Source organism: Bos indicus, chromosome 4 (assembly GCF_029378745.1).
Source record: "Bos indicus isolate NIAB-ARS_2022 breed Sahiwal x Tharparkar chromosome 4, NIAB-ARS_B.indTharparkar_mat_pri_1.0, whole genome shotgun sequence".
NCBI classification, from domain to species: Eukaryota; Metazoa; Chordata; class Mammalia; order Artiodactyla; family Bovidae; genus Bos; species Bos indicus.
Genome location: NC_091763.1, coordinates 113,370,146 through 113,397,893, shown reverse-complemented (window position 1 = coordinate 113,397,893; position 27,748 = coordinate 113,370,146). Strand labels below are relative to the sequence as shown.

General features: G+C 44.7%; 1 protein-coding gene and 1 pseudogene across 3 annotated transcripts; one reads left to right on the top strand and one right to left on the bottom strand.

The window, feature by feature from the left end:
* Positions 1-1,195: 1,195 nt before the first annotated feature.
* Positions 1,196-27,319, top strand: LOC139182794 (GTPase IMAP family member 4-like). Of its 3 annotated transcripts, XM_070788377.1 has the most exons (4): positions 1,196-1,220; positions 19,784-19,852; positions 22,539-22,592; positions 25,611-27,319. In XM_070788377.1, exons 3-4 carry the CDS (start codon positions 22,553-22,555, stop codon positions 26,528-26,530), a joined length of 960 nt encoding a protein of 319 aa, XP_070644478.1. In that variant the 5' UTR covers positions 1,196-1,220; positions 19,784-19,852; positions 22,539-22,552; the 3' UTR covers positions 26,531-27,319. The 3 variants fall into 3 exon arrangements, with proteins under 3 accessions (XP_070644478.1, XP_070644479.1, XP_070644480.1); XM_070788378.1 differs by lacking the exon at positions 19,784-19,852 and having other exon boundaries at positions 1,204-1,220; XM_070788379.1 differs by lacking the exons at positions 1,196-1,220; positions 19,784-19,852 and adding an exon at positions 20,500-20,518.
* On the bottom strand, positions 15,370-17,413 carry LOC109558037 (sulfate transporter pseudogene; annotated as a pseudogene).
* Positions 27,320-27,748: the final 429 nt, after the last annotated feature.

The window sequence follows — 27,748 nt, the reverse complement described above, 5'->3', positions numbered from 1 at the left end:
ACAGCAGCAGGTGCATGTAGCACCAGAAAGGCATATTTGGAGTCAGTGTAAATGGCTATTCTTTTTCCTTTTTCCAGTTCTAAAGCTTGAGTCAGGGCTATGAGCTGAGCTAATTGGGTTGAAGTACGTGGTGGCAGAGGCTTAGCCTCTATGATCTCAAAATTGGAGACTACTGCATATCCAGCTCTTCTTTTTCCATCTAAGATAAAGCTGTTTCCATCAGAGTACCAGATTTCCTCAGGATTGGTCAGAGGATCTTCTGACAATCCCTCTTGGGGTTTTGTCCAGTAGTCCAAGGTTTCTAGACAAGAGTGGAAGGGGAGAGAGCCCTCAGGGGTAGACAGGAGGGTGGCTGGGTTAAGAACCTCACAAGGGGATATAGTGAGGCCTGGATTTTCCATCAGCATTACTTGATATCTGAGGATTCTTTGATCAGACATCCATAAATGGCCTCTCACATGTAGGAGTTGTTTTACTTGGTGGCTGGTAAAAATAGTTAGTTTGCCCCCCAAGGAGAGTTTTAAAGCATATTCTATCATGACTGCAATAGTTGCAAGATTTCGAAGGCAGTTGCCAGCCTCAGGTGGTTGGATCGAGCCTCTTGCATAAGTAAGCTACAGGCTGGGGCTCAGATCCCAACCTTTGAATTAACACTCCCAAGGCTATTCCCTCTCTTTCGTGGACATAAAGTTGGAATGCTTTTTCTGGGTCTGGCAACCTTAAGGCAGGTGCTTGAGTTAAGGCTTGTTTTAGTGTAGCCTCTGCCTTCTTTTGAGGAGTTCCCCACATCAATGGGATTGAATCATCTCGTCCCTTTAAGCTTTCATATAAGGGCTGGGCAATTAGACCATAGTTGGGTATCCAGATTCTACAATACCCAGTTAGCCCCAGTAAAGCTCGCAGTTGTTTTCGAGTCGTGGGGGAGGGCAACTGTACCTGATCAGAAGACAGCCTCCTGGACCCGATGTAATCTGAACTCCCTGGTAAGTGACCTTTGTCTCAACCATCTGTGCCTTAGCACGGGAGACTTTATATCTCCTTTTTGCCAAAATGTTTAGAACGTGAATTGCATGTTGTTGGGCATTTTTCTCATCTGGAGAGCAGATTAGTAGGTCATCTACGTATTGTGATATTTTCCCATTATGTTCCAGGTCCCAGATCTAGGAGATCCCGGCTAAGGGCCTGTCCAAACAAGTGGGAGCTATCTCTGAACACCTGAGGTAATATTGTCCAAGTCATCTGTTGGTGTTTTTCTCCTGGGGCCTCCCACTCAAAGGCAAAAAGATATTGGGATTTTTTATCCAGTGGTATACAAAAAAAAAAAAAGCATCTTTGAGATCCAAGACTGTAAACCACTTGGCACTGGGTGGGATTTCTCCCAAGATTACATAGGGATTGGGTACTGTGGGTTGGAGGGGGACTACAGCTGCATTTATGATCCAGAGATTTTGAACCATTTACCAGGTTCCATCCTTTTTCTTTACTGAGAGGATTGGGGTATTACATGGTGAATTGGTGGGGACCCATAGCCCACAACAAAGATTTTATTTATTAAAGGCTGTAGTCCCTCCCAAGCCTCTCTTTTGAGGGGATATTGTTTCCGGTTAGGAAACCGAATGGGATCTCGGAGGACAATGATGACTGGTTCAGCTTGGTGGGCTCGTCCAGGAATCCCCTGGTCCCACATCTGGGGGCTAATTTTGTCCTCCCATAGTTTTTGGTCCCTCTCTATTGGAGAAGGTGTAATGGGATTTTCAGTAGTAACCAGGAGCTGTAGGGCTCTAGGGGCTGAAAAGCTTCCCATCACAAGGGTGGTCTCCTGTTTAGTGAGTGTATCTCTTTCCATTAAGGGAGTAGGACACTCAGGGACCACCAGAAACTGGCGGGAAAATATTTGTCCATCCCAGCAACAGAGAAGTCCTCAAGTGAATCTTTTGGTAATTGTTTTTCCTGGAGCACCCAAACTAGTACAGATATGGGAGGAGAAGGCTCCCGAGTAGGAAGTCAGGACAGAGTAGCAGTCCCTGTGTCAACCAAGAAATTCTCGGACCTATCTGCCTCATCCAATTGTGCCCTTGGCTCCATCCTCATGGTGGTTATCTGTGACAGGTGGGCTGGCTGAGGTGGACTGCTTCAGTCCTGTTGAACCATCGTGAGGGAAGGCTTGGTGCTTGACCTTGAGGCTCTTGGGTCCTCAGGGCAAAGTGCCACCCAATGTTCCAGTTGATGGCATTTGTAGCAAGCCGTTTGAGGAGACTTGTCACGGCTTGGACACTCTTTGGCCTAATGCCCCATCTGCCTACAGACTAGGCATTTGCTTCGTGCCTTGTCCTTTAAGGACTCAGGGTTTGAAATAGGGCTTCCGTGTAGGGTGGCCAGCATCTGGGCATGCCTTGTCTCTTTCCTTCTCTCCCTCTCCTGGGCCTTGGCCTCCTTCTCCTGTTCTCTGTTATAAAAGGTATTGGTGGACCATCTCATCTGTCTGGACCATCTGATCTAAAGGAGAAGCAGGGTCCTGCTGCTAATCTGATGCACACTAGGACAGGAATTTGTCCTTTAAAATCACCTGTCCCTCGTAAGAGTCTAAGTCCAGATTGGTAAACTTTTGGAGGGCTTCTTTTAGCCTTTCCAGAAAGGCAATGGGGTTCTCATTGGGCTCTCGAGTTATTGCTGAGACTGGGCATAGTCCCACAAGTAATAGGCTTCCTTTTATTTCCATGGGTGGACTTTCTTAGGGGTGAGTCATTCTGAAGCTTATCCTACCCAGTACTGTTGCAACCTGAGAGCCAGGCATCCCCAGGTCAGGGTGAAGATCCCCAGGCAGGCTGAGGCATGACAGCCTCCTGGAGATCAAATCCCCGGACAGGTCAAGGCTCGAGGTCCTCCCGAGAATTGGGTTCCTGGGCAGGTCGAGGTGTGACGACCTCCTGGGACCCCTGGACTGGCAGATCCCTGAGCAGGTTTAGGTGTGACAACCTTTCGAGGACCAGACCCCTAGGCAGGTCAAGGCAGGTTGACCTCCTGGGACCCCCAGACTGGAGTTGGGCATCTCCAAGGTCTCCAGCATGACCAGTGCTGGGTAGGATTAAGAGGTTGTGATTTTAACTCATTGCCAGTTTGTTCACGACAGATGGGAATAGATATCATGATGTAAAGCAATCCAAGCCTGTGCCCTGAGACTGGGAAACTGTGAAACAGTCACAAGCCTTGTCCTCTTACTGTTCTAAGGGATTTAAGTCATCGATTTCTTCCCCTAGTCCTCCTTAAGAGCAGGTTAGGGTGTCTCCACAGGTAAATATTTCGTTGTCATAGACCCACGTTAGGTAATAACGGAAGTAGTGACAAATGAGTGGGTTATCTGGCCCTGTTAGGGACATGAAGGTATTTTAATAATAGGCTGGGTGGAGCAACATTGCCTACAAGGGGGCAGGGTCCTGATTGTAGGAGTTAGTCATTGGCTTAAGAACAAATTTGTCAAGAGGCAACAGACTAAATGTTCCGTAAAAGTGGAGTGGAGATTTGATCCAGGGGTATTATTGTAAATTTAGGAGAATGGTGGTAAGGGTTTGAGCCCAAACGGCCTGCAGGGCTAACTCCCAAAGTGGCAAACATTATCCCTGGAAGTCCAATTGCCTTTGAAGGGATGCCAACTGATGGACTTATAGCAGGCATTGTGTGCCTGTCCCCCACCCTAGGGGGTTCACTGAGAGATGCTGATGTTGCACACTTTGTAGGAAACATGGAAGATGAAGGCTTGAATATCTAGATGGATTGGATATTATACAGTATTTCCCTTCCAAGGGCCAGCTATTTTCTGGTTGTCCCTCCAGAAGATTGTAGAGGTGACATTGTGGGCCTGGATGGGGCTTAGGAAAAGAGCATGAAACAGGAGGGAAGGGGGCAGGGCACGACCTTTGAAAGAAGCACATAGCACAGGGACATAATGTAAATCAATTAAAATCAACTGGGTCCAAGATGACAAGTCAAATTCAAGTAAACCTTAATCCCCAATCTGTAAGCCAAAAGACACACCCAGAGCTCCAAGGCACTGTCAAAAGGTGGAGGAGGGGGTGATTCCCCAATGGTTGGGATGATCCTCCCCCTCATCAGCATATGAATTCACTTTGGCTAGCAAAACCTAGCCAGGCAGCATTCCATGGCCAGAGCCCTTGTCCTCAGCAATGGCCCACACCCTGAAGACTGCGCTTCTCTCTGAATCCTAACAAATCCACCTCTTACTTATCGCTTTGTCTCTCACTGAATTTTTGCAATGAGACATCAGAGCCCGAGCTTCCTTAGGTCCTGAAGCCAGGCATTCTGGGTTTTGGCCAGGCTCAAGTCTCAGGAGAGATCTGAAGGACAGGAGGAAAAAGCAGTGGGAAAACCATGCCAAGGAATCCCCTTCATAGCCTGCTGAAAATTCTGCTAAATATCTCAAATCTTACTGGTGCTCACAGTTTTCATTGGCCTGATCCTTGGCACAAAGAAGAGTAAGGACAGAAGAACCCCCACTGGCTTGGGTAACAGCTACTGGGGCCCAGCATATAGTGCCTTTGGGACGTACCAAAGAGTAGCCTCTCGAGAGTCCCTCAATTGTGCCCACTGCTGCCCATCTGTTCACGGGGGGTTTGAGGAAACAAGAAACTAGAGATTGTAAAGGAAATGAGATTTCATTAGGCATATGTCCCTACAGCCATAGGAGCGAGGACCTCCTACCTTAACCGGAGGTCTTCTGGAATCTGAGACTGAGCTGCGTGAGCTTTCTGCTGAGTTCGTTTTTCTCTGTCCCAGTTTCCAGCACGATGGGCCTCTTGTCAGTTCCCTTGAACTTAGGTTTCTTACTGTTCTGCTTCTACTGTGGGAGCTTTTGCTGAGTTGGGCTCCTGCTGTGCTTGGCCTCCACCTTCCTGGGGCCACACGGAGGTTCTTTCAGCCAGGGTAAATCCGAGTCATGGCACCATAGATATCAGGTGAGTGTATGCTCCTCGGTTCTGTCTCATCACAACAAAGATTTGAAGTGACAGACATTAAAGTCTTCAGCTCGTCACAGCTCTCGGGTCTTGGGCAGACTGTGTTATAGCTCTCAGGTATCTAACAGACCGTGTTGTAGCTCTTAGACAAATCAGTGTTACAGCTCCGTGTTACACCTCTATTGTATTTAGAAAATAGCAGGAAAATCCATCATCCAGGCGTGAGGGCATGTCAACCCAAAGATGCGAGCCAACAGGTGGGAGAAAGAGATAGAGAGAGCGAGAGTGAGAGAGAGCCCTTTGGCTCCTCTTTTCATTTGTTTTTTTCCTCCCCGTGGGCATGCCCTATATAAACTGGGCTAGACAGGAATGTTGTTTGTTCTACCTGAGGTCCTCACTCAGGTCCTTGGACGTTCCTTTGACCTTGCTTTGTTCTATTTTCATGGGCTTTCCCCTTCCTTGTCTTTTAGCCACCTCCATTTTGGACTCCTGTTTCCTATTCTAACTACCTAATACTATCAATAGTGCATGAGGTTCCCTTTTCTCCACTTCCTCACAACATTTGTTGTTTCTTGGCTTTTTGATGTAGTCATTGTAAGGTAAAGGAACTAGAGAAGGCAAGGTTCGGAGAAAGAATGAGACTGATACTCTACAGAAACAGATCACCTTTAATAAGGCGAGAAGGTGCAACAGTCAGACCAGGGGAACTGCTGCACTAAGTCAAGAAGAGAGCGGTATATATGGAAAACATATGTATGCAGAGATATATTGTTTTGAGGGGGTCTGTTTTTCCTCAAGATTGCTTTTGATTAGTTCACTTTCAACCACTGGGGCAAGGAACTCCTGAGACGGGCCACAGACTGGGATCGGCTGGGAGCTGAACATAACCAATCTTCATGTTCATTCCTTTCTTCAGGTAGAAAGTTCTTTATTCTGTATAAAATGGTGGGGAGGACCTAGAGGGGAGTTTTAACTCTAGGTTATTTTGAGCCAGGTAGCTTTCCTTCATTCCGGACCCTAAGGAATATATAGAAAGAGAAAGAGAGATGGGCGTTGTCAATGTTCAGGGCTTCTTTGTGCTAAATGAGGGGCCGGGGCTTGTGGTCTGGGAGGAAGGAAGTCTAAGGCCCATAATGTTGATTTTCTATCCTAGCTGCCAGGGTCTCAAACAGAAGAACAGTCTTGACTTGATCTCGAGAAATGGCTCAAATTCAGTCCTGGAGGAATCCCTGGAAAGATTAAAGAAACAAGGTCCAAACGTAAATAGGAGGATAATGAACATGAATGGTCCAAGAAGGGGCAAAACCCAAGGCATCCAGTTCCAATCCGCCAACCATGACTGCCAGAGGTGGCTTAATCTCTGGCCAATTTGATAGGCTCGATCTGTAGGGGTTTTTTGCAGCTTCCTGGACAACACCTGACTGGTTGGCATAGAAGCAGCAGCATTCATCCAGAGAAAGGCAGAAACCTCCCGTTTCTACAGTGAGTAGATCTCATCCCCTTCTATTTTGTAACACTAGAGCCGCCAAGGAATCAAGTTGATTTTGAACAGTTATTAGACATTGGGGCATTTCCTGGAGGCTGTCTGATAGGTCTTTAGATAGTGCCTGATAGTTTTGGATGGAGGTGGTTAGGCTGGCAGTTCCGGTTCCAATTCCAGCCGCTATTCCTGACTGTGTGGATCACAACAAACTGTACACAATTCTGAAAGAGATGGGAATACCAGACTACCTAACCTGCCTCTTGAGAAATTTGTATGCAGGTCAGGAAGCAACAGTTAGAACTGGACATGGAACAACAAACTGGTTCCAAATAGGAAAAGGAGTACGTCAAGGCTGTATATTGTCACCCTGCATATTTAACTTCTATGCAGAGTACATCATGAGAAACGCTAGGCTGGAAGAAGCACAAGCTGGAATCAAGATTGCCGGGAGAAATATCAATAACCTCAGATATGCAGATGACACCACCCTCATGGCAGAAAGTGAAGAGGAACTAAAAAGCCTCTTGATGAAAGTGAAAGAGGAGAGTGAAAGAGTTGGCTTAAAGCTCAACATTCAGAAAATGAAGATCATGGCATCTGGTCCATCACTTCATGGGAAATAGATGGGGAAACAGTGTCAGACTTTATTTTTTGGGGGCTCCAAAATCACTGCAGATGGTGACTTCAGCCATGAAACTAAAAGACGTTTACTCCTTGGAAGGAAAGTTATGATCAACCTAGATAGCATATTGAAAAGCAGAGGGATTACTTTGCCAACAGAGGGCCGTCTAGTCAAGGCTATGGTTTTTCCAGTGGTCATGTATGGATGTGAGAGTTGGACTGTGAAGAAAGCTGAGTGCCGAAGAATTGATGCTTTTGAACTGTGGTGTTGGAGAAGACTCTTGAGAGTCCCTTGGACTGCAAGGAGATCCAACCAGTCCATTCTGAAGGAGATCAGCCCTGGGATTTCTTTGGAAGGAATGATGCTAAAGCTGAAACTCCAGTACTTTGGCCACCTCATGCGAAGAGTTGACTCATTGGAGAAGACTCTGATGCTGGGAGGGATTGGAGGCAGGAGGAGAAGGGGGTGACAGAGGATGAGATGGCTGGATGGCATCACTGACTCGATGGACGTGAGTCTAAGTGAACTCCGGGAGTTGGTGATAGACAGGGAGGCCTGGCATGCTGCGATTCATGGGGTCGCAAAGGGTCAGACACGACTGAGTGACTGAACTGACTGACTGACTAAGAGGGAAATGAAATGAATGGCTCATTTCATTTGCTTGGGAATGAAAGGAATAGGTAGGGGTTGATCACTGGGGCCTATAAAAATGTTAAGACTGGAGTATATCAGGGTGCAGGTTCCAGTCCAATTAGTAGGTAAACAGAGGTATGTAGATGCCGCACACAAGAACAACAGGCCAGGTGTCTCAATACAACAGCTGAAGTAGATGGCGAAGAGGAGTCAAGGGGAAGGGGGTTGGATCATTCGTTGAAGAATGGTCAGGGACCCTGCTAAAGTGGTCCCAACGATGGGAGAAGTGGAGGACTATGCTGAGGGAAATCGTCCTATAACACATAAAGATTGTCCTGTAGGACCAGAAATATTATATATAGCTTTTCCAGTGGCAAAGAGTAAAGTGAAGGTATGGTTACACATGGGTTTAGGGATTATGCCCAAGGATTGGTCATATGAACTGTTTTGGGAATTTCTAAATATGCAAAAAGGAGCTGGTTGTAATAGTCTTACTTTCTAGGTGATAGGGCCTCATATTGGAGGTTTTCTGTTGTAGGAGGGAAGGTCAGTGAGTAAATATTCTAAGAATTTGTCCGAATTCCAGATTTGATCACTCGTGTGAAGATGTTTAAGATATGAGATGAATAAAGGCTCCCCACAATATGAGTCATGTAAGGATATGTTACTAGTGGTCCAGTCGAGGATGGATATGGGGAGGGCTGAATCTCCCAGAGGAATTATGCATAGATATATCCAGCAGTCTTTAGCCAATCGTGAGTTAGAAGCATTGAGAGTATGGTTTAAATTAAGGGTCCGGAGTAGATAATTGCGATTAGGGTTTTGAAAGAATTCTTGGGTCAGAGGAAAGAAAAAAGATAAGAAGATGCTAACCAACATTTGGGTAAGTGAATATAAGATAGACTAGTATGCACAATTGCACTCATCTCACACCCTAGCAAAGTATTGCTCAAAATTCTCCAAGCCAGGCTTCAGCAATACTTGAACTTCCAGATGTTCAAGGTGGTTTTACAAAAGGCAGAGGAAGCAGAAATCAAATTGCTAACATCCACTGGATCATGGAAAAAGCAAGAGAGTTCCAGAAAAACATCTATTTCTGCTTTATTGACTATGCCAAAGCCTTTGACTGTGTGGATCACAATCAACTGTAGAAAATTCTGAAAGAGATGGGAATACCAGACCACCTGACCTGCCTCTTGAGAAACCTGCATGCAGGTCAGGAAGCAGCAGTTAGAACTGGACATGGAACAACAGGCTGGTTCTAAATAGGAAAAGGAGTATGTCAAGGCTTTATATTGTCACCCAGCTTATTTAACTTCTATGCAGAGTACATCATGAGAAATGCTGGGCTGGAAGAAGCACAAGCTGGAATCAAGATTGCCAGGAGAAATATCAATATCCTCAGATATGCAGATGACACCACCCTTATGGCAGAAAATGAAGAAGAACTAAAGAGCCTCTTGATGAAAGTGAACTAGGAGAGTAAAAATGTTTAACTGAGCTGGACTGACTATGGAGAAAAATTGGATTTCAAAAGGATAAAATTACAAATGGTTCCCTGCAGCCACAGGGTGAAGATGTAATCATCAACGTGTTCAAATGTGGATCCTTGAAGACTCGAGACCCAGATACCTGCCGGGAGTTGTTCCAGAAATAATTGTAACCGTGAAACCGACAGGCTCATCTGTCGGTGGAAGCCATGAGAACTTTAGAGTTGTAGAGTCTGTGTGAGAAACTTGATAAGTATTAGTCTGTAAGCATTCTCATCATTGGGCTGCATAACCTTTTTTAGCTGAGTGATGTGCTCCCAAGGGGTGATTTCTTTTAATTTTGCAGCGGTAGGGGTCAGCAGAATTACCGTGTAGGGTTCTTGCCATTTAGGGGTTAGATCTGAGCGGGACTGAACTGTCATAAAGACTTTGTCTCCTATTTGGAGGGATGGGTATGGAAAATTGGAGAGTGGTCAAGGTAATCCATATGTTGCCAAAGGGCATCTCATATCTGGGCAAGTAAGGGAAAAGGAAGGTGGGATGGCAGTTTGGGACCGTCCTGGGAGGGGAGGGTCCTAAAGGTACTATCGGCCTCTGATAAGTGGCCTCGAATGGACTGATATTTAGAGGGTTTTTTGGTAAGGCCCGGACCTTTAAGAGGGCTAAAGGGAGGAGTTTAGTCCAATCATGATGAAGTTCAATTGTTAATTTGGTCAGAGTTTCATTTAGGACTTGCTTGGCTCTCTCAGCCTTAGTGGAGGACTAGGGTGATAAGGAATGTGAAACCTCCAAGGAATTTGAGGCCTTGTGCAATATTTTGGCTGATTTGGGTCATTTCATTAATCTATGTGTCTGTTTTTGCTCCCATACCATACTGTCTTGATTACTGTTGATATTGTTTTGATTACAGACAGCATAATTCCTCCCACTTTGTTCTTTCTCAAAATTGTTTTGACTTCTCAAAATCTTTTGTGTTTCCATACAAAATTTTTAAATTATTTCTTCTAGTTCTTTAAAAATGCCATTGGTAATTTGATAGGGATTGCATTGAATCTGTAAATCACCTTGGGTAGTATGGTCATTTTATCAATGTTAATTCTTCCAATTCAAGAACATGATATGTCTTTCTATCTCTTTGTGTTGTCTTCAATTTCTTTCATCAATGTGGTATAGTTTTCGGAGTCCAGGTCTTTCATCTCCTTTAGGTAGACTTGCTGCTGCTGCTAAGTCTTTTCAGTCGTGTCCGACTCTGTGCGACCCCATAGACGGCAGCCCACTAGGCTTCCCTGTCCCTGGGATTCTCCAGGCAAGAACACTGGAGTGGGTTGCCATTTCCTTCTCCAATGCATGAAAGTGAAAAGTCAAAGTGAAGTCTTACCCCTAGGTATTTATTTCTTTTTTATGAAAAGATAAATGGGATTGTTTCCTTAATTTCTCTTTTTGATAGTTCTTTGTTAGTGTATAGAAATGCAACAGATTTCTCTGTATTAATTTTGTATCCTGCACTTCACTGACCTCCCTGATGAGCTCTAGTAGTTTTCTTTAGGATTTCCTATATATAGTATCATGTCATTTGCAAACAGTGACAGGTTTACTTCTCCCTTTCTGATGTAGATTCCTTTTATTTCTTTTTCTTTTCTGATTACTGTGGCTAGGACTTCCAAAACTATGTTCAGCCAAAGTGGCAAGAGTGGGCATTATCAACTTGCTCCTGATCCTAGACTGAGTGCTTTCAGCTTTTGACTGTTGACTATGATGTTTGCTATGGGTTTGTCATTGTTATTTAGTCACTAAGTCATATCCAACTCTTCTGGGACCCGGTGGACTGTAGCTGCCAGGCTCTTCTGTCTGTGGGACTTCCCAGGCAAGAACACCTGGAGTGGGTAGCTATTCCCTTCTCCAAGGGATCTTCCCCACCCAGAGATTGGACCCACATCTCTTGCACTGGCAGGTGGCTTCTTTCCCACTGAGCCACCAGGAAAGCCATGGGTTTGTCATATATGGCCTTTATTGTGTTGAGGTAGACATTACTTTGTCAACAAAGGTCCATCTAGTCAAGGCTATGGTTTTTTCAGTGGTCATGTATGGATGTGAGAGTTGGACTATAAAGAACGCTGAGCCCCAAAGAATTGATGCTTTTGCACTGTGGTGTTGGAGAAGACTCTTGAGAGTCCCTTGGACTGCAAGGAGATCCAACTAGTCCATCCTAAAGGAAATAAGTCCTGAATATTCATTGGAAGGACTGATGTTGAAGCTGAAACTCCAATACGTTGGCCACCTGATGCAAAGAGCTGACTCATTTGAAAAGACCCCGATGCTGGGAAAGATTGAAGGTGGGAGGAGAAGGGGATGACAGAGGATGAGATGGTTGGATGGCATCACCGACTCAATGGACACAGTTTTGGGTGGACTCCAGGAGTTGGTGCTGGGCAGGGAGAGCTGGTGTGCTGCGGTTCATAGGGTTGCAAAGAGTTGGACACAACTGAGTGACTGAACTGAACTGAACTGAACTGATGTTCCCTTTATGTCCACTTCCTGGAGATTTTTTATTATAAATGGATGCTGAATTTTATCAAAAAGTTTTTCTACATCTATTGAGATAATTGAATTTTTTTTTATTCTTCAATTTGTTAACATGGCATATCACACTGGTTTGCAGAAATCGAAAAATCCTCATATCCGTAGGATGAATCCACCTGATCCCGGTATATGACCCTTTTAATGTATTATTTGATTTGGTTTGCTAATTTTTTTAATTTTACTATTCATAAGACTGAAGAGAAAGAGCAAATATTGGCTACAAACAGTGAACAAAAGACAAATACAAAGAGCAGCTAACATTTCTGAATTTCTAGACTTAAGTTCTAAAAGGATGTCAACACTCAGGACACTATGACATGGAATCATGATGTCAATCACCTCAAAACAGAAATCTAGCTCATGAGAAACTGCTTTGCTTTAATAACAGAAAGGCATTTTTCATGATGGGCAGAGCTCTCCCCAAAGAGAAGCAACACTTGCAATTTATGGAGCCAACAAAAAAGATATTTTAAAAGTGTCCCACTCCTTAATCAGCTATACTCCAATACAAAATATAAAAAAAAATTTTTTTAAGTCTCCCCCTCTAATAGGTGCTCTACTCATAAGTTTTGCTTTTCATGAATACTTTAACATTTTAGAATGTTGTTGTTGTTCAGTCACTAAGTGGTGTCTGACCCTTTCCAACCCTATGGACTGCAGCATGCCAGGCTTCCCTGTCCATCACCAACTCCTGGAGCTTGCTCAAACTCATGTCCAACGAGTTGGTGATGCCATCCAACCATCTCATCCTCTTCCCCTTCTCCTCTTGCTTTCAATCTTTCCCAGCATCAGGGTCTTTCTCAATGAGTTAGCTCTTTGCATCAGGTGGCCAAAGTATTGGAACTTCAGCCTCAGTATCAATCCCTCTCATAACTATTTAGAATTGATTTCCTTTAGGATTGACTTGTTTGATCTCCTTGCAGTCCAAGGAACTCTCAAGAGTCTTCTCTAACACCACAGTTAAAAAACATCAGTTCTTTGGCACTCAGCCATTTTTATGGTCCAACTCTCACATCCATACATGACTACTGGAAAAACCAGTAGTCATTTTAGAATGTAGGAGTGGGTTAAAATTGATGTTGCATTTTTGCTATTTTTATCTCATTTGTTTAAAATAGTGTGCTATTTATTTTCACATAAACTAGTCTCCTAGTCCTAGCTTCGGAAAATCTGTTTATTTTCTTCACCCATAAAAGCCCAGATACAGAACTTTAAGCTTTCAATGTTGGGCATACTTGCTTTTGAAAAGGAAATCTTGCTATGCCACAACCTGTGATCAGCTATCATAAATAATTCACCCACAGAATCTGGGTTGTATGAATGTGATGCTTCTAAATCCTCTTACATAATAGTTTTAGAGGATTCAAAGAGCCTGCAATGCAGGAGGCCTGAGTTCAATCCCTGGGTTGGGAAGACATCCTAGAGAAGGGCATGGCAACCCACTCCAGTATTCTTGCCTGGAGAATTCCATGGACAGAGGAGCCTGGCAGGCTACAGTCCATGGGGTCGCAAAAGGTTGGACATGATTGAGTGACTTTCACTTTCACCTTGTTTCATAGAGTTGAAAGCTGTCACTGTCATCAGTATTCTTTGTATATCAATAGGGTGCATGGCAGTAAGCTTTCACTCTGTTTTCACTAAAAACATCTGCAGATTAATTATTGATGTTCTTTATGAAGCAGACTACACTTATGTTCATTCTTTTCCATTGGTTACAATAAATTTTTCTTGCTGAGTAAATAAAGACGACCAGCAGCTTCTCAATATGCAAAAGACTGTCAATTCCCAGTTGACCCTTGCTAAAATATCATGGGAAGGAAAAAACAACTCACTGCTAAATAAATAAATTCTTAAGGGAAGCTGTCAATCATGCCTTTTTGCAATCTATCCTGAACAATTTGCTTCAGGCTCATTTAAAAGGCTACATATGGGCTTCCCTGGTGGCTCAGTGGTAAAGAATCCTCCTGCCAATACAAGAGACACAGGTTCCATCCCTAGTCTGGGAGGATCTCACATACTGCAGAGCAACTAAGCCTGTGTGCCACAAGTACTGAACTTGTGCTCTAGAGCTCCTGTGCCACAACTAATGAAGCCCACGTGCCCTAGAGCCCATGCTTCCCAGCAAGACAAACCCACACTCCCTGCAACTGGAGATTAGCTCTACTCTCTGCAACTAGAGAAAAGCCCAGGTGCAGCAGCAAAGACCGAGTGCAGCCAAATAAAAAAAAGTAAAGGCTACACAAAATTACCCAGCCAGCATTTTACCTTTTGCCTGGCCAACTCGTTACTCACTGCTCATCAGATACAGCAGTTTAGGACAGATTCCATGGGAAGCACACAGCGCTTAATGGGAAGAAGTCCTCAGAAACAGGGACAGGTAGGGATCACAGAAGAGACAGGGAGGATTCTCATTGGGTTGGCTGATTTTGAGGAGTTCTTTTCTTACCTACTTACCCTAACAAAAAGGCTGACTAAAAGCATCAAGTGTATCGTCAAGAGTATTCTGTATAAAGTTCGGCTGGCTGGTAGGATTTTGCAAACCTGCTTAGCCATTAGACTCTTGGTAAGACTTTGCCTGAGATGAATTGTCAGAGACCTGAGTGCCATCTGGGGGTGGCAGGGCGGGGTGGTCAGGGAAGACAAGGACTAGGGAAGCCCAAAGTGAACACAAGCTTGTCTAATTACTAACCTGCACTCGGGAAGCCTCTCGACCTGCTCTTGCAGGACCAGACACAGTACTCTTTCCCTACATCCGTTCTACTCCCTCTCTAGGGAACCCTGCCAAACAGGCTCCAGGACTTCTCATGTAAATGCCATCTTTACCCCTTCACCTCCTAAGAAAGGAAGAGTCCAGATGCTTATCTCCTAAAACAAGATGGTCATTAAATCTGGGGGCTACTCTACAGTTGGAGAAGACTCTTGAGAGTCCCTTGGACTGCAAGGAGATCCAACCAGTCCATTCTAAAGGAGATCAGTCCTGGGTGTTCTTTGGAAAGAATGATGCTAAAGCTGAAACTCCAGTACTTTGGCCACCTCATGTGAAGAGTTGACTCATTGGAAAAGACTCTGGTGCTGGGAGGGATTGGGAGCAGGAGGAGAAGGGGACGACAGAGAATGAGATGGCTGGATGGCATCACCGACTCGATGGACATGAGTTTGAGTGAACTGTGGGAGTTGGTGATGGACAGGGAGGCCGGGTGTGCTGCAATTCATGGGGTCACAAAGAGTCGGACATGACTGAGCCACTGAACTGAATTACAGTTCAATTCAACAGATACTCATATAATTCCATATGTGCAAGAAAGCTGAAAACCTCGGTAGTTTCTTCTTTTTGATTCTGCCTAACTAAAAGCTCTGCTGCATTTATGTATTGACGACGGCCATCAGCTTCAAAGGAAGAGTTCTGTCCAGCCAAAAGGCCAAAATCTCCAGGAGGGGACAATTTCCAGGTCCACGGTACAACATGCTGCACACTTGAACTTTTAAACAACTGGCTACACAGTATTCCTTCCTTCCATCTACTTTCTCAATCACTGAAAAAGCTCAGACCAGTGGAAACATCTTTCGAGTTTTGAGAGTCTTCTGCAAAAGTCATTCTTCACATACACTGTAAAAGAGATTTTCCTCTTCTTTTCTCCAGTACTCTCCCTGGGCCAGGGAGTCCCTCACAGAGGGATTGCACTTAGCCAGCAGAACCTGGATGCGAATGGTTTCATAAACCCTGAGAACTTCTTTCATCATGTGGATCCCTGCTGGATCTAAAAGCTGTATTGCACTGCAGTCAGTCACGATGGTGTGGAACTCTAAGGAATGGGAAAGTCGCACTGAAACTTCATCCTGGATTCCACTGAGAGCGGCTATTTCCCTTTTGATCTTTTTCTTTGCTACCTTCTTCTGAGCTGCCTACAAAATGATTGGATGGCATCACAGGTTCAATGGACACGAGTTTCAGCAAGCTCTGGGATTTGGTGATGGACAGGGAGGCCTGGCGGGCTGCAGTCCATGGGGTCACGAAGAGTCGGACACAACTGAGTGACTGAACTTAACTGGTTACTAAGACTGGATTGGGGGGTGGTGGTTTATAAAAAAGATTTAAAATATTCTCTGTTCATGTAATAGAGAGTGGATTTCTAGTGGACAACCTTGATGGTTGACTTAGCCTGACAGGTCGTGTAGGCAGACATGGATTCAAAGATTTCAGGCTTTTTTGTTGGGCCAAGCAATGAAGTCTTTGACTTCTGAGTGTAGAGGATGAGCGAAAACAAGAAAAACCAACTCCAATAAGCAGGCCTATTTCAGTACTTAGTTCAGAGGACAGCACAGTACCAAATGAGATAACTGTATCCATTCAGTTAATCCTCCACATCATCCATGGAATTCTCTAGATACTAGAGTGGGTAGCCGTCCCCTTCTCCAGGGGATCTTCCCAACCCAGGGACTGAACAGGAGTCTCCTGCATCACAGGCGGATCCTTTACCAGCTGAGCTTCCAGGAAAGCACCACATCTTGGGCAGATTCTTAAATTTACTTAGGGCTCTCCAGGGATTTGGCTTTCAAGGTGGCACTAGTGATAAAGAATGCACCTGCCAATGCAGGAGACTTAAGAGATGCAGAGTGTATCTCTGAGTCAGGAAGATCCCCTGGAGGAGGGCATGGGAACCCACTCCGGTATTGTTGTCTGGAGAAGTCCCATGGACAGAGGAGCCTGGTGGGCTACAGTCCATGGGGTCACAAAGAGTCAGATATGACTGAGCTTCTAACACTTTCACTTTCACTAATGAATAATCCCCACCATTACTCCAATGGAGTCTGAGTCCAGGGAGATACTTGGCCTGAGATGTAACAGCTGTGAAGGAGGCACAGGTGACAAATCCACTCAGCAAGGCATCTGAGAGAGAGACTGAAACAAAGCCCACTTGATAGAGCGCATTGCTGCCTGAAAAACTCCAACCTTAAAGGTGACCATACTGTCAACTATAATGTCATAGCTACTTGTGTTACATATCTTGCCTGATGTCTGGCTTAATAGTGTGTTCCCACCTGAAACCATTCCCAAAGAAGGAGCAACATGGGCAGTGTCACTGCCAGCTCTGTACAATTCTCAGTCAACTACAGCTGACTGGTCATAAGGCACAACACTCCAAAGATGCCCACAGAGATGTGATGGAGGACCCAATGGGAAGTAAAGTGAGACGACAAAAAAAGATGTGTGTAGACCATCGGTATTTTCCTGGCCAGCCAAGAGAGAATAAGCAGTGGGCTGGGGCACCAACAAGATGCCCCCAATCAAGCCAGACATCACATCTCCTAAAATGTTTTCCTCCAGATTACATTTTGGGAGCCACTGCAAAACAGGAAGGAAACCAAAAATGATATTTTGGGGTTTGGTTGGATTGCACTGGAAATTGTAGGTTTTTGTGGCAAATTGCCTGAAGTTAGTATCTGGTTTCTCTTAAGGCTCCAAGCGGACCCTAGGATAAGGTCTGCAATGATCATTGGTCTCAAATTGCTGAAAGTTGTTACGTGATTCCTCTTCATGCTCCAGGGGGGATCCTACATGAGACCTGTATTGGTTATTTCCTTTAACGGAGTCCTCAGATGAAAGGTTATCTTGCTTTTTATTTTTCAAAGACATTTCTGGAGATAGATGTTCCAGCCTCGCTGAGCAAGAAATCAGATCGGCGAATTCACATAGGAGCTCTTCATCTCTCAATGCAACTGGTGCAGGACTCTCTTCTCACTTTCTACCTTCAGGCCAAGCTAGTTTGAGTGCATTCCTTCTACTTTGGAATAGCTCTCTGTGATTTCTGGGTCAAGAGACTTTTCCAAACTGCTTGATTCTGGGCCACCCACACACAACCTGCCTTCAAGGAGCATCTTCCACCATGGCAGGACTGAGGGGATAAGGTGGTGTGGGCAGAGGCAGCCCACCTCCAGGCCAGCGTCCCTTTAACCCATCGACCCCTTGCCCACCCATTGCCTGGTCCCTGGAAGAGGAGGGCCCAGCCAGGCAGGGCAGGGGAGTGGCATGCAAGCACCATCTAGGAGGTGCAGAAGGTGACTCTAGAGTGAAAGCCCAGCATGGTTTGTTGATATTTTGTTGAGGACATTTGCATATATGTTCATCAGTGATATTGGCCTATACTTTTCTTTTTGTGTGTTATCTTTTCTGATTTTGATATCAGAGTGATGCTGGCCTCATACAATGAGTTCGGAAGTATTTCTTCCTCGGCAATTTTTAAAAATCATTTGAGGAGGATAGCTGCTAACATTTTCATAAATGTTTGATAGAATTCACTTGTGAAGCCATCTGGTCCTGGACTTTGTTTCTTGGTCTGAATAACACATTCAGTTTCATGATTAGTTATTGTGAAAGTGAAAGTCACTCAGTTGTGTCCGAGTCCTTGTGAACCCATGGACTATACAGTCCAAGGAATTCTCCAGGCCAGAATACTGTAGTGGGTAGCCATTTCCTTCTCCAGGGGATCTTCTCAACCCTGGTCTCCTGCATTGTGGGTGGATTCTTTACCAGTATCCCCACCTGTCAAGTGGGAGACCCGGTTAGATTTCCCAATAGGGAGACTATAGAACTGGTTATTGGTCTATTCATATATTTGATTTTTTCCTGGTTCACTGTTGGGAGATTGTACATTTCTAAGAATTTGTCCTCTTCTTCCATGTTCATTTTATTGGCAAGATTGTTTTAGCTATCCAGGGTCATTTGTGTTCCCATACAAATAGTAAAATTTTGTGTTTTAATTCTGTGAGAAGTGCCACTGGTTATTTGATAGAAATTGCATTGAGTCTGTAGATTACATTGGATAGTGTAGAACAGTATCATTACAGACATTTCCACAATATTGATTCTTCCAATCCCTGAAAAAAATATATATATATATACAATTGCCTCCTGCCTCTCTGGGCAGCTCTCCAAGATCAGCAAGTGGGTCTCCCTCAAGCTTCTGTCATATCACTGCTTCTGCACTGGGTCTCAGAGCATGAGAGATTTTGTCCATGCCCTTTGAGAGTGGGGTCTCTGCTTCCATGCCTTCTCGCTCTCCCATGCATAAGTCCTGTAGCCTTCAAAGTCACATGTTTTGGGGCTTCTCAGGTGGCTCAGTCATAAAGAATCTGCCTGCAATGCAGAACACGTGTATTCAATCCCTGGGTCAGGAAGATCCCCTGGAGAAGGGAATGGTTACGCACTCCAAGATTCTTGCCTGGAGAATCCCATGGACAGAGGAGCCTGGCGGGCTACCATCCATGGGGTCACAAAGAGCCAGACACAACTTAGCAATGACACAACAAAGTCAGATATTTTGGGGGCTCATCTTTCTAGTGCAGGACACCCCCCCTCCAGGGAGCCTGAAGTGGGGCCCAATCCCTTGCTCCTTGGGGAAAACCTCTGTTGTTGTGATTATCTTCCCATTTGTGAGTCACCTACCTAGGGATGCAGATCTTGACCTTACTCCCTCCTATCTGTCTTGTTGTGGTTCCTTTTTTTTACCTTTAGATGTGGAAAATCTTTTCTACTAGTTCTTAGATCATAGTTATTTTCTAGATGCTTATAATTCTGGCATGCCCATAGGAGGAGTTACGCTCAGGGTCTTCCTACCCTGCCATCTTGGCCACACTCTGAGCGTCAGCACTCTGGTTTTGACCCAGTAGTTTTTTCTCGACTTTCACAGCGTGACCCATCTTGTTTCCCTCCCTTTTGTAATCTCTGCAAGGCCTAGTATGGTAGTGACTAGGCAGGTGTGGCCATTCAACTGTAACTTTCAATTAGACAATTTGGAATAAAATTTAAAAATCAGTTCTTCAATTACACTTCTTATATTTCATGAGCTTAATAACCCATGTGGCTCAGGGCAACCATATGGAACCACACAAAACAGTTTCATCTTTGCAAAGAGTTCTAACTCTCCTGGATGATCACAGGGGCAGCAGGTCTTTTGGGTGAGTTTGGGTGGCTCCTCCCTCACTTCCTGTCTCCTCCTTTTAATAGCTTTGCATCACCTCCTGGTTCAGCCTTGTCTTCAAAGTAAGAGAAGGGAGCAGACCCCAGATTTTCTAGGTAAGGAAAGAGGTGTGTTTGTGGGGGTGAGAGGGAGGGAGGGAAATGTGTGATTTGATGGACGGGGACTCCTCCCCTGGATCTGTATCTTAAATCTCCTTGCAAACTTGCTCTCAGAATATATTTCTCATTGGGTTTCTGTTTGCTGTTTTTGATGATTTTAGGCTGCAATCTGTTTTGAAGGCTGAGCCCTACAAATTGATGCCTCTTTCCATGGTGATGGCTCAGAGGATACTTGTACAAACAAATGATTCCTCTCACCATTCATAGAATTTATAAGAAAACTTGAAGTTTTCAGGGTTAGCATTGACCAAGCAGACAGAATTCATTCTGTGGGAAGCTGGTGTTGAGAAGAGCTCGAGGAGATGTAAGAGGCACAGCTCAGCACTTCCCCTGTTGCAAAACCAGCACGCAGAGCAGGACCAGTGAGTCTGTTACCCAGTTAACTCTCTGCTCAGAGCTGCCCCTTTGGACCTGCCTCCTCAGGGACAGTCTCTTCCTGGGCCTCACCCCGAGTTGGGGAAAAGAAGCTTTTAGAAGACAGGAGGAGGGAGATGCCAACCCATGTTACTATCTACCATTCAGGAGAAGCAGGGGACCCACTGATGCTTGTTCCTTAAACAGTAGGAGGAGAATTCAGCCATCCAGTGTCAGTGTGTAGACAAGGTCAGTCCTCTGGTTTAATATCTGAACTAGGATAAACAGAACAGCATTAAAGAATGCTGAGGCAGAGTCCACAGACTGGACAGCAGACTTTAAGAAATAACCCAAACCTTGTATGTTCCTATTTCTGGTATCTTACTCCTCCTAACGCCCACAACCAACATGAACTTTATGAACAAAGCTTATTCTTTAAAATTCAGTGATATCAGTTCCCAGTTTATAAGAAGCTATTTCCTACTCTTATTCCTAATCGACTTTCAAAAGAAAGTGCTTCAACTTTGTATTTGATGCATTCCTACCAGATGACTCTATCTTTAGCAAATAGCGTTTTCAGCCTGTTCTAGTTAAAATCTGCTCTGCTAAGAATTCTTCAAATGGCTTTCTCCATTGCCCAACCTTAGTAGGTAGTGATAAAAGAAAGCATCTAAAATGTAATGCAATGTTTCAAGAGCAATGTGGTTTTAATAAGTAAAAGATAAGTTTTTTCACAGCCAGATGCAAGCGAGATATAAAGCTCAATCACAGAGGAGGCAAGAAACAGTGGGGTATTTTTTAATCAAGTAATTCATTAAACAAATAGTTTTTGAGATCCATGCTTTGTCCAATACTGTGCTTTTTTCCTTGGGAATAATGGGGTATGCAAGACACAGACAGTTCACCATCACAAAGCTAGCAGTCTACAAGGAGACAGTTAAAAAAATCAAACCACTTCCTATTGTGGTATGTATTCTATAGAAACTCTAGGGTGTAGTTAGAACAAACTTCAGACCAAACCTGTCTTGTTGGTTGATGATGTGGGTGGAGAGGCCCCCTATGGAGAAATAACAAAACACTGAGGCCTCAGGGCTGAGCAGAAACCAGTTGGCCATTGGGTGGGGGTGGGAGTACTCCAGGGAGGGGGAGGTGCTCCTCAAAGATCTAGGAGCTGGGGGGAGCTTAGGGGATATAGGGGACACTGAGGAGGCCAGTATGATTAAAGCTTTTTGAGAGAGAGAGAGAGAAATTGATCGTGCAAGGCCTTTGGGATCATTCCAAGGGCTTTCAACTATTTGAAAAATAAAAAACAAAAGCAATCCATTAGAAAATCTAAATGAGAAAAAACCAAATATCAAAAAGACATCTGACTATGTATATAGAGAGTAACATGGAAATATACATTACCATATGTAAAATAGATAGCCAATTGGAATTTGCTGTATGACTCAGGGACCTCAAACCGGGGCTCAGTAACAACCTAGAGGGGCAGGATGTGGAGGGAGGTGGGAGGGATGTTCAAGTGGGAGCGAACATGGTAAACCTATGACTGATTCATGTTGATGTTTGGTAGAAACCAACACAATGCTGTAAAGCAATTATCCTTTGATTATAAATTTTAAAAAGGCCTCTGACTATTGAGTAGAGGAGGGATTGAAGATACAGTATCATTTGGGAGCCTACTACATTGCAATCAAATGATAGGATTGGATTCACATGGAGATGGGGAGAAATGGATACTTTTTCATTTGGGGAACTAAAATCTATAGGATTTGGTGATGGACTGTGAGCAAGTGAGGAAAGAAGTGTTTCAGAGATGACCCCGAGGTTCTTCATGAGCCATTTTGTGATGCCACTTACTGAAATTTGAGTTAGGCTAGGGATGGAAGTCAGGGTTTCATTTTATCCAAATCGGTTGGAGATGCCCACAAAATTGCCAAATGGAGAATTTGACTGGGATAGAAAAGTTTGTAACACTGGGAAGGGTCCAGGCTGCAGACTACATATAAATGGCATTCAGAGCAATAATTGAATAGAGGCGGGAGGGGCACCCAGAACCAGTGCCAAGGAAGCACTTGAAGCACTAACATCTGTGTAAAGAAACTTGACAGTCTGAAAATGAGACTGAAAGCAGAATTAAGAAGTATTGAGAAATAGAGGAGAGATCGAGCAGCAAGTTTATGAAGAAAGTGTTGTTTACAGGAGGTCAATGTTTCTGGTTTGTTCTGCATTTCCCTGACATAACATAGTTCTGTCTCTCTATTCCCAGGAATCCAAACCACAATGGCAGCCCAGTACCTCAGCGAACGCAGGACCAGCCATGGTGAGAGGCTGCTTGGGGAGGGCAGCCAGGCTTGGTGGGGAGGGCTGGGACTCTCTTGCCCTGTCATCCAGCCAACCTGTACAAGAGTGAAACATCTTCAACCACATTTCTCATTTTCCCCTCATTTGCTCTGCTTTCTCATTCTCTCCACCCTCTATCCATCCTCCTTGTGATGTAGCTTAACAGCGAGCAGGAGGAGAGTTCCAATGTCCTGCCTGCTCCCGGGCTTGATGAGGTTTCCTACTTGCTACTTCCTGCCATGTGGGCACGTGGATCAGGGGCTGTGGCCCTCCAGGTGGTTTCTCTGCCCCTCTCTTCAGCCCGAGAGGACTGGGAAGGAGGAGCGTGGGGGTGATCAATGCCTCATTCAGGCCCCTAATTTCCCTGCTCCCAGTGGCCTCACTCTAAGAAACACACTCAACAGACTGATCACTCCATTTCTCATATAACCCTCCCTCTACCCCTTTATCCTAGGAATAGATTCTATCATTTGAGCTTTTGCTGGTTCAGCAAATCACCCTGTAATTTAGGAACCTAAAACAGCAACCATTTAGTTGGCTCTTAATTTTGAGGGTCACTTCCACCTCCTGCGAAGAGTTGACTCATTGGAAAAGACTCTGATGCTGGGAGGGATTGGGGGCAGGAGGAGAAGGGGCCGACAGAGGATGAGATGGCTGGATGGCATCACCGACTCGATGGACGTGAGTGTGAGTGAACTCCAAGACTTGGTGATGGACAGGGAGGCCTGGCGTGCTGCGATTCATGGGGTTGCAAAGAATCGAACACGACTGAGCGACTGAACTGAACTGAACTGGGCTGTGCTTGGGTCTGGACCAACCTGGCTAATCTCAGCCAGATTGACTCATGTGTGGGTGCTCAGCTGGTGGTTCAGGATGCAACACAATATCTTGGATAGCCTCACAGACATGTCTGGTGGTCAGCAAGCTCTGGGTCGGCCAGGCAGACAGGGATAACAGGGCCTTGTGCCCTCACCAAGTAGGCTAGTCCAGGGCAGGTGTAGGGTTCCAAAAATCAGAAAGAGAAGGCAAAGCACAGTGTGTCAGTGCTTTTGGATTCTCTGCTTAACCATGTTTTCATGATCCTATGATCCAAAGCAAGTCACATGGCCCAGTCAGACTGAAGGGTTGGAGAAACAGACTCAGCATCCTGATGAGAGGAGCTGAGAATCCACCTTCCCAAAAGGCACGAGTGCAGAGATGGACTCCTTCGTGGCTATGGCTGCCATCTTCAGAGTTTGCCATCCATTGGCCACATATCAGCATTGGGCAATGGTTGTGGTGTTGGCACTGTCCTTGGTGCCTTTTCACTGCCAGGCCATGAATTTCCTATACCCTCTCTCTAAGGCCAACCAATGCCCTGGGATCTCCTTAGGTTGGAGCTTCTATTGTGAGGCTAACTATTAAGAATACTCTGAATTCTTATGTACATTTTTTTTAAGATAAATCTTAGCCATCCCATATCCAGTGTTTGCAGCATTGGGTTACTTCTTTTATCCCAGGATTCTGGTTCTGAAATGGGTAAAACTCTGTCTTAGGGATTCAGGGAGCAGCAGCAAACACTTCATCAGAAAGTGTGTGGGAGATGGAGATTAACTACAGATTTTGTGGACATCACAGGAGGGGTTTCCTCAAGTTCCTGGTTCTGTTTGATTGATATATTTTTTTTAATTTTATTTTATTTTTAAACTTTACAATATTGTATTAGTTTTGCCAAATATCGAAATGAATCTGCCACAGGTATACATGTGTTCCCCATCCTGAACCCTCCTCCCTCCTCCCTCCCCATACCATCCCTCTGGGTCGTCCCAGTGCACCAGCCCCAAGCATGATTGATATTTTTTAAAGATTAGCCCACCTCACAGAATAGACTGAAAGGGACAATGTAGAAGTGGAGACACCTGTTAGGAGACTGCTGAGGCAGGGGTGGTGATGGAATCTGGACTGGAATGATGATCTTCAAAGCAGAGACAGGTGAACAGATTTGGAGCCAAGAGAACATGCTGATGGGTTGGGTCTGGAAGGTAGGGGAAAGAGGGGAGTCAAGGGTGACTCCTAGGTTTCTAGTCTGAGGGCCTGGGTGAATGGTGATGCCTCTGAAAATAACCTGGAGTTGGTAACAGTGTCTATGATGTTGTATGTGGGATAATGTAGGCATTGTCTCAAAGCAGAAATGGGTAAATATAACATAGGATTCCTCATGCAGGAATCAGACCCTTAAGTTCAAGGGCCGCCTGGCAAGGTCTGCCTTCTCGGAAAAACAGGCTTTCACATGTGACTGTCAATTGCCTTCCCTCTGGTCCTGGGTCTATGCCTGACAAATCCAGGGGACTTTGACTTTATAGACACATTGCAGAGACATGCAGAGACTTGCTAAATACAAACACAGAAAGAGCTGGTAGATGATTCGGTGTTTAAATTCAGGTTTCAATTGCTGTGCTCTACTGCTCTGATATTAACTTTCAACTTTCCTAGGAAGTCGAATATGCATAGTCAATTTTGTGTTATCCCCTATCTTATGAAGAACAGCTACTGGTAGCAACTCAGAGTCCTCTTCTTAATCACATTGTTTCCTCCTCTATGAGCTTTTGCTTCCACAAGGTCAGAGTAAGAAGCTGAAAGGGATCCTGAAAAATACCTGTTGTTACTGTTGTTCACTTGCTAAGTCATGCCCATGGATTGCAGCTTGCCAGGTTCCTCTGTCTTCTACTCTCTCCTGGAGTTTGCTCAAATTCATGTCCATTGATTTGGTGATGCTGTCTAGCCATTTTATCCTCTGCCACCCGCTTCTCCTTTTGCCTTCAAACTTTCCCAGCATCAGAATCTTCTCCAGTGAGTCTGCTCTTTGCATCAGGTGGCCAAAGTATTGGAGCTTCGGCTACAGCATCAGTCCTTCCAATGAACATTCAGGGTTGAATATTTATTCAGTGGGCGGGAGCCTTGCAGCGGAGACATTTGAAGTTCATTCTAACACTGGGTCTTCTGTTTCCTGATGTTCCAGGGCTTGCAAACCCCAGAGATTCCCAGCTGAGACTTGTCTTAGTGGGTAAGACTGGGGCAGGAAAAAGCGCAACAGGAAACAGCATCCTCAGAGAGGAAGTGTTTCTGTCTAGCTTTTCGGCTGTATCCATCACCAAGCACTGTGAGAAAGGAAGCAGCACCTGGAAGGGGAGAGAAGTTGTCATCGTGGACACACCTGGCCTCTTTGACACGGAGGTCCCAGACTCTGAGACTCTCAAGGAGATTACCCGCTGCATGGTGCTGACTTCCCCGGGGCCTCACGCTCTGCTCCTGGTCATCCCAGTGGGCCGTTACACGCTGGAAGACCAGAAAGCCACAGAGAAGATCCTGACAATGTTTGGAGAGAGAGCTAGGGAACACATGATTCTCTTATTCACCCGGAAAGATGACTTAGAAGGCATGGATTTCCATGATTACTTAAAGCAAGCTCCTACAGCCATCCAAGAGCTGATTCGCAAGTTCAGAGATCGCTACTGTGTTTTCAACAACAAGGCCACAGGAGCTGAGCAGGAAAACCAGAGGGAGCAGCTGCTGGCCCTGGTCCAGGATGTGGTGGACAAGTGCAATGGTCGATACTACACGAATAGCCTGTATCAGAAGACCGAGGAGGAGATTCAGAAACAAATCCAAGTGTTACAAGAATATTACAGAGCAGAGCTCGAGAGAGTGAAAGCTCAGATAAAACAGGAGCTTGAAGAGGAAATCAGGAAGCTGAAGGATGAACTAGAACAGCAAAAGCGGAAGGTGGAAATGGAAAGGCAATTGGCAGAAATGGAGGCTCACTGGGTTTCAAGGCAGCAAACAGCCAGAGATGATGTTTTGCGTCAGAATAAGATATTTGAAATCATCTATGCCTTGTTACAGGTTGCTTCCTTTGTCTTCCCTCTGTTTAGGGATTAAACTTCATGAAAATCTTTCTATATTTCCTGCATATTTTGGGGTGGTCCTGCCCCACGTAACTCAGAGCAGTCTCCTTTTTCTCTGAGACTCTCAGGGCTAAGGAGAGTAAGTTCAGTATTGATAATTGGTATATGTTTGATTGATTTAACAGGAAAGGGATAAATTCTCAACTTGTGAAACTCCAAAGCAGAAAGTATTGATGCTCCTTATTTGTGAATTCTTCCTCAGAGACACCAAGACAGGGAATGCAGGAGACCAAAGAAGATGACCCCAAGCTTTCTCTCTTTATCCCTGGGAAAGATTTCTCCGCTAGATTCTTTCTAGATTGGTGGGTGATCTTCCCTTACAGCTTTTTCTCACTTATTTTGTCTTTAGACGGCATTGATCATCTTACCCTTATAGTTTATTAGAAAGATCAATTCTTTCCATTAGTTAAACTTACAGAAGGAGATACTGATAGAAATCTTTCTAGATGAATGGAAATTTGTTCACTTATAATTTTACTGAAGGCCTCAAATTGTTCCTTATCAGCTGACCATTACTAACAAAGGTTCTCTGGCAAATAGATCTTTCAGAACTTAACTACCTGAAATGCCAAATGGCACAAAACATATTCAACAGATAAGGGAATAATGCTTGGTGTGTTCAGATGTATCTGTAGGAAGTCTTTGACCAACAAACAGTTTGCTGAATAACCAGTTCTCTCCTTTTCCTGTGAAACTAACAGCTGCCCCATGCAGATGAATTGTTTGCTTACTGTTATTTTAATAAAATGCTTCTGTTCTCTCATACTTGTGCAAATTGGAAAAATTTTTTTTCCTTGAAAAGCACCACTATTCCTTCTAAGAACAGGGGTGAATTTCAGTTTTTTTTGGTAAAAGTTCAAGATGATTTTGGTGTAGACTTGGTCCACCCTCCAGACATCTCCCCTCCCCTTTCCCCCCAACCCCGGAAGATTTGAGCCACATTCTCAACGCCTCTGTCAGTCAAAGTCTACATTCTCCTTGGATTCATCCATTATGTTGGTAGAAATTATGTGTAACCGAGGTTTCTGAGACCTTTGTGGCTTTCCTGCTGCAGAAATTCTTTTAAATCTGTGGATAAAATAGAGACATCCCTGTCCCTTTTCTCCTCTTCCAATGGGTCCTCTTCACCTCTTAATTGTAGGCTTTCCCCAAGCACATTCCCATGTTCTTCCAATATGGTCTGAAGGTCACA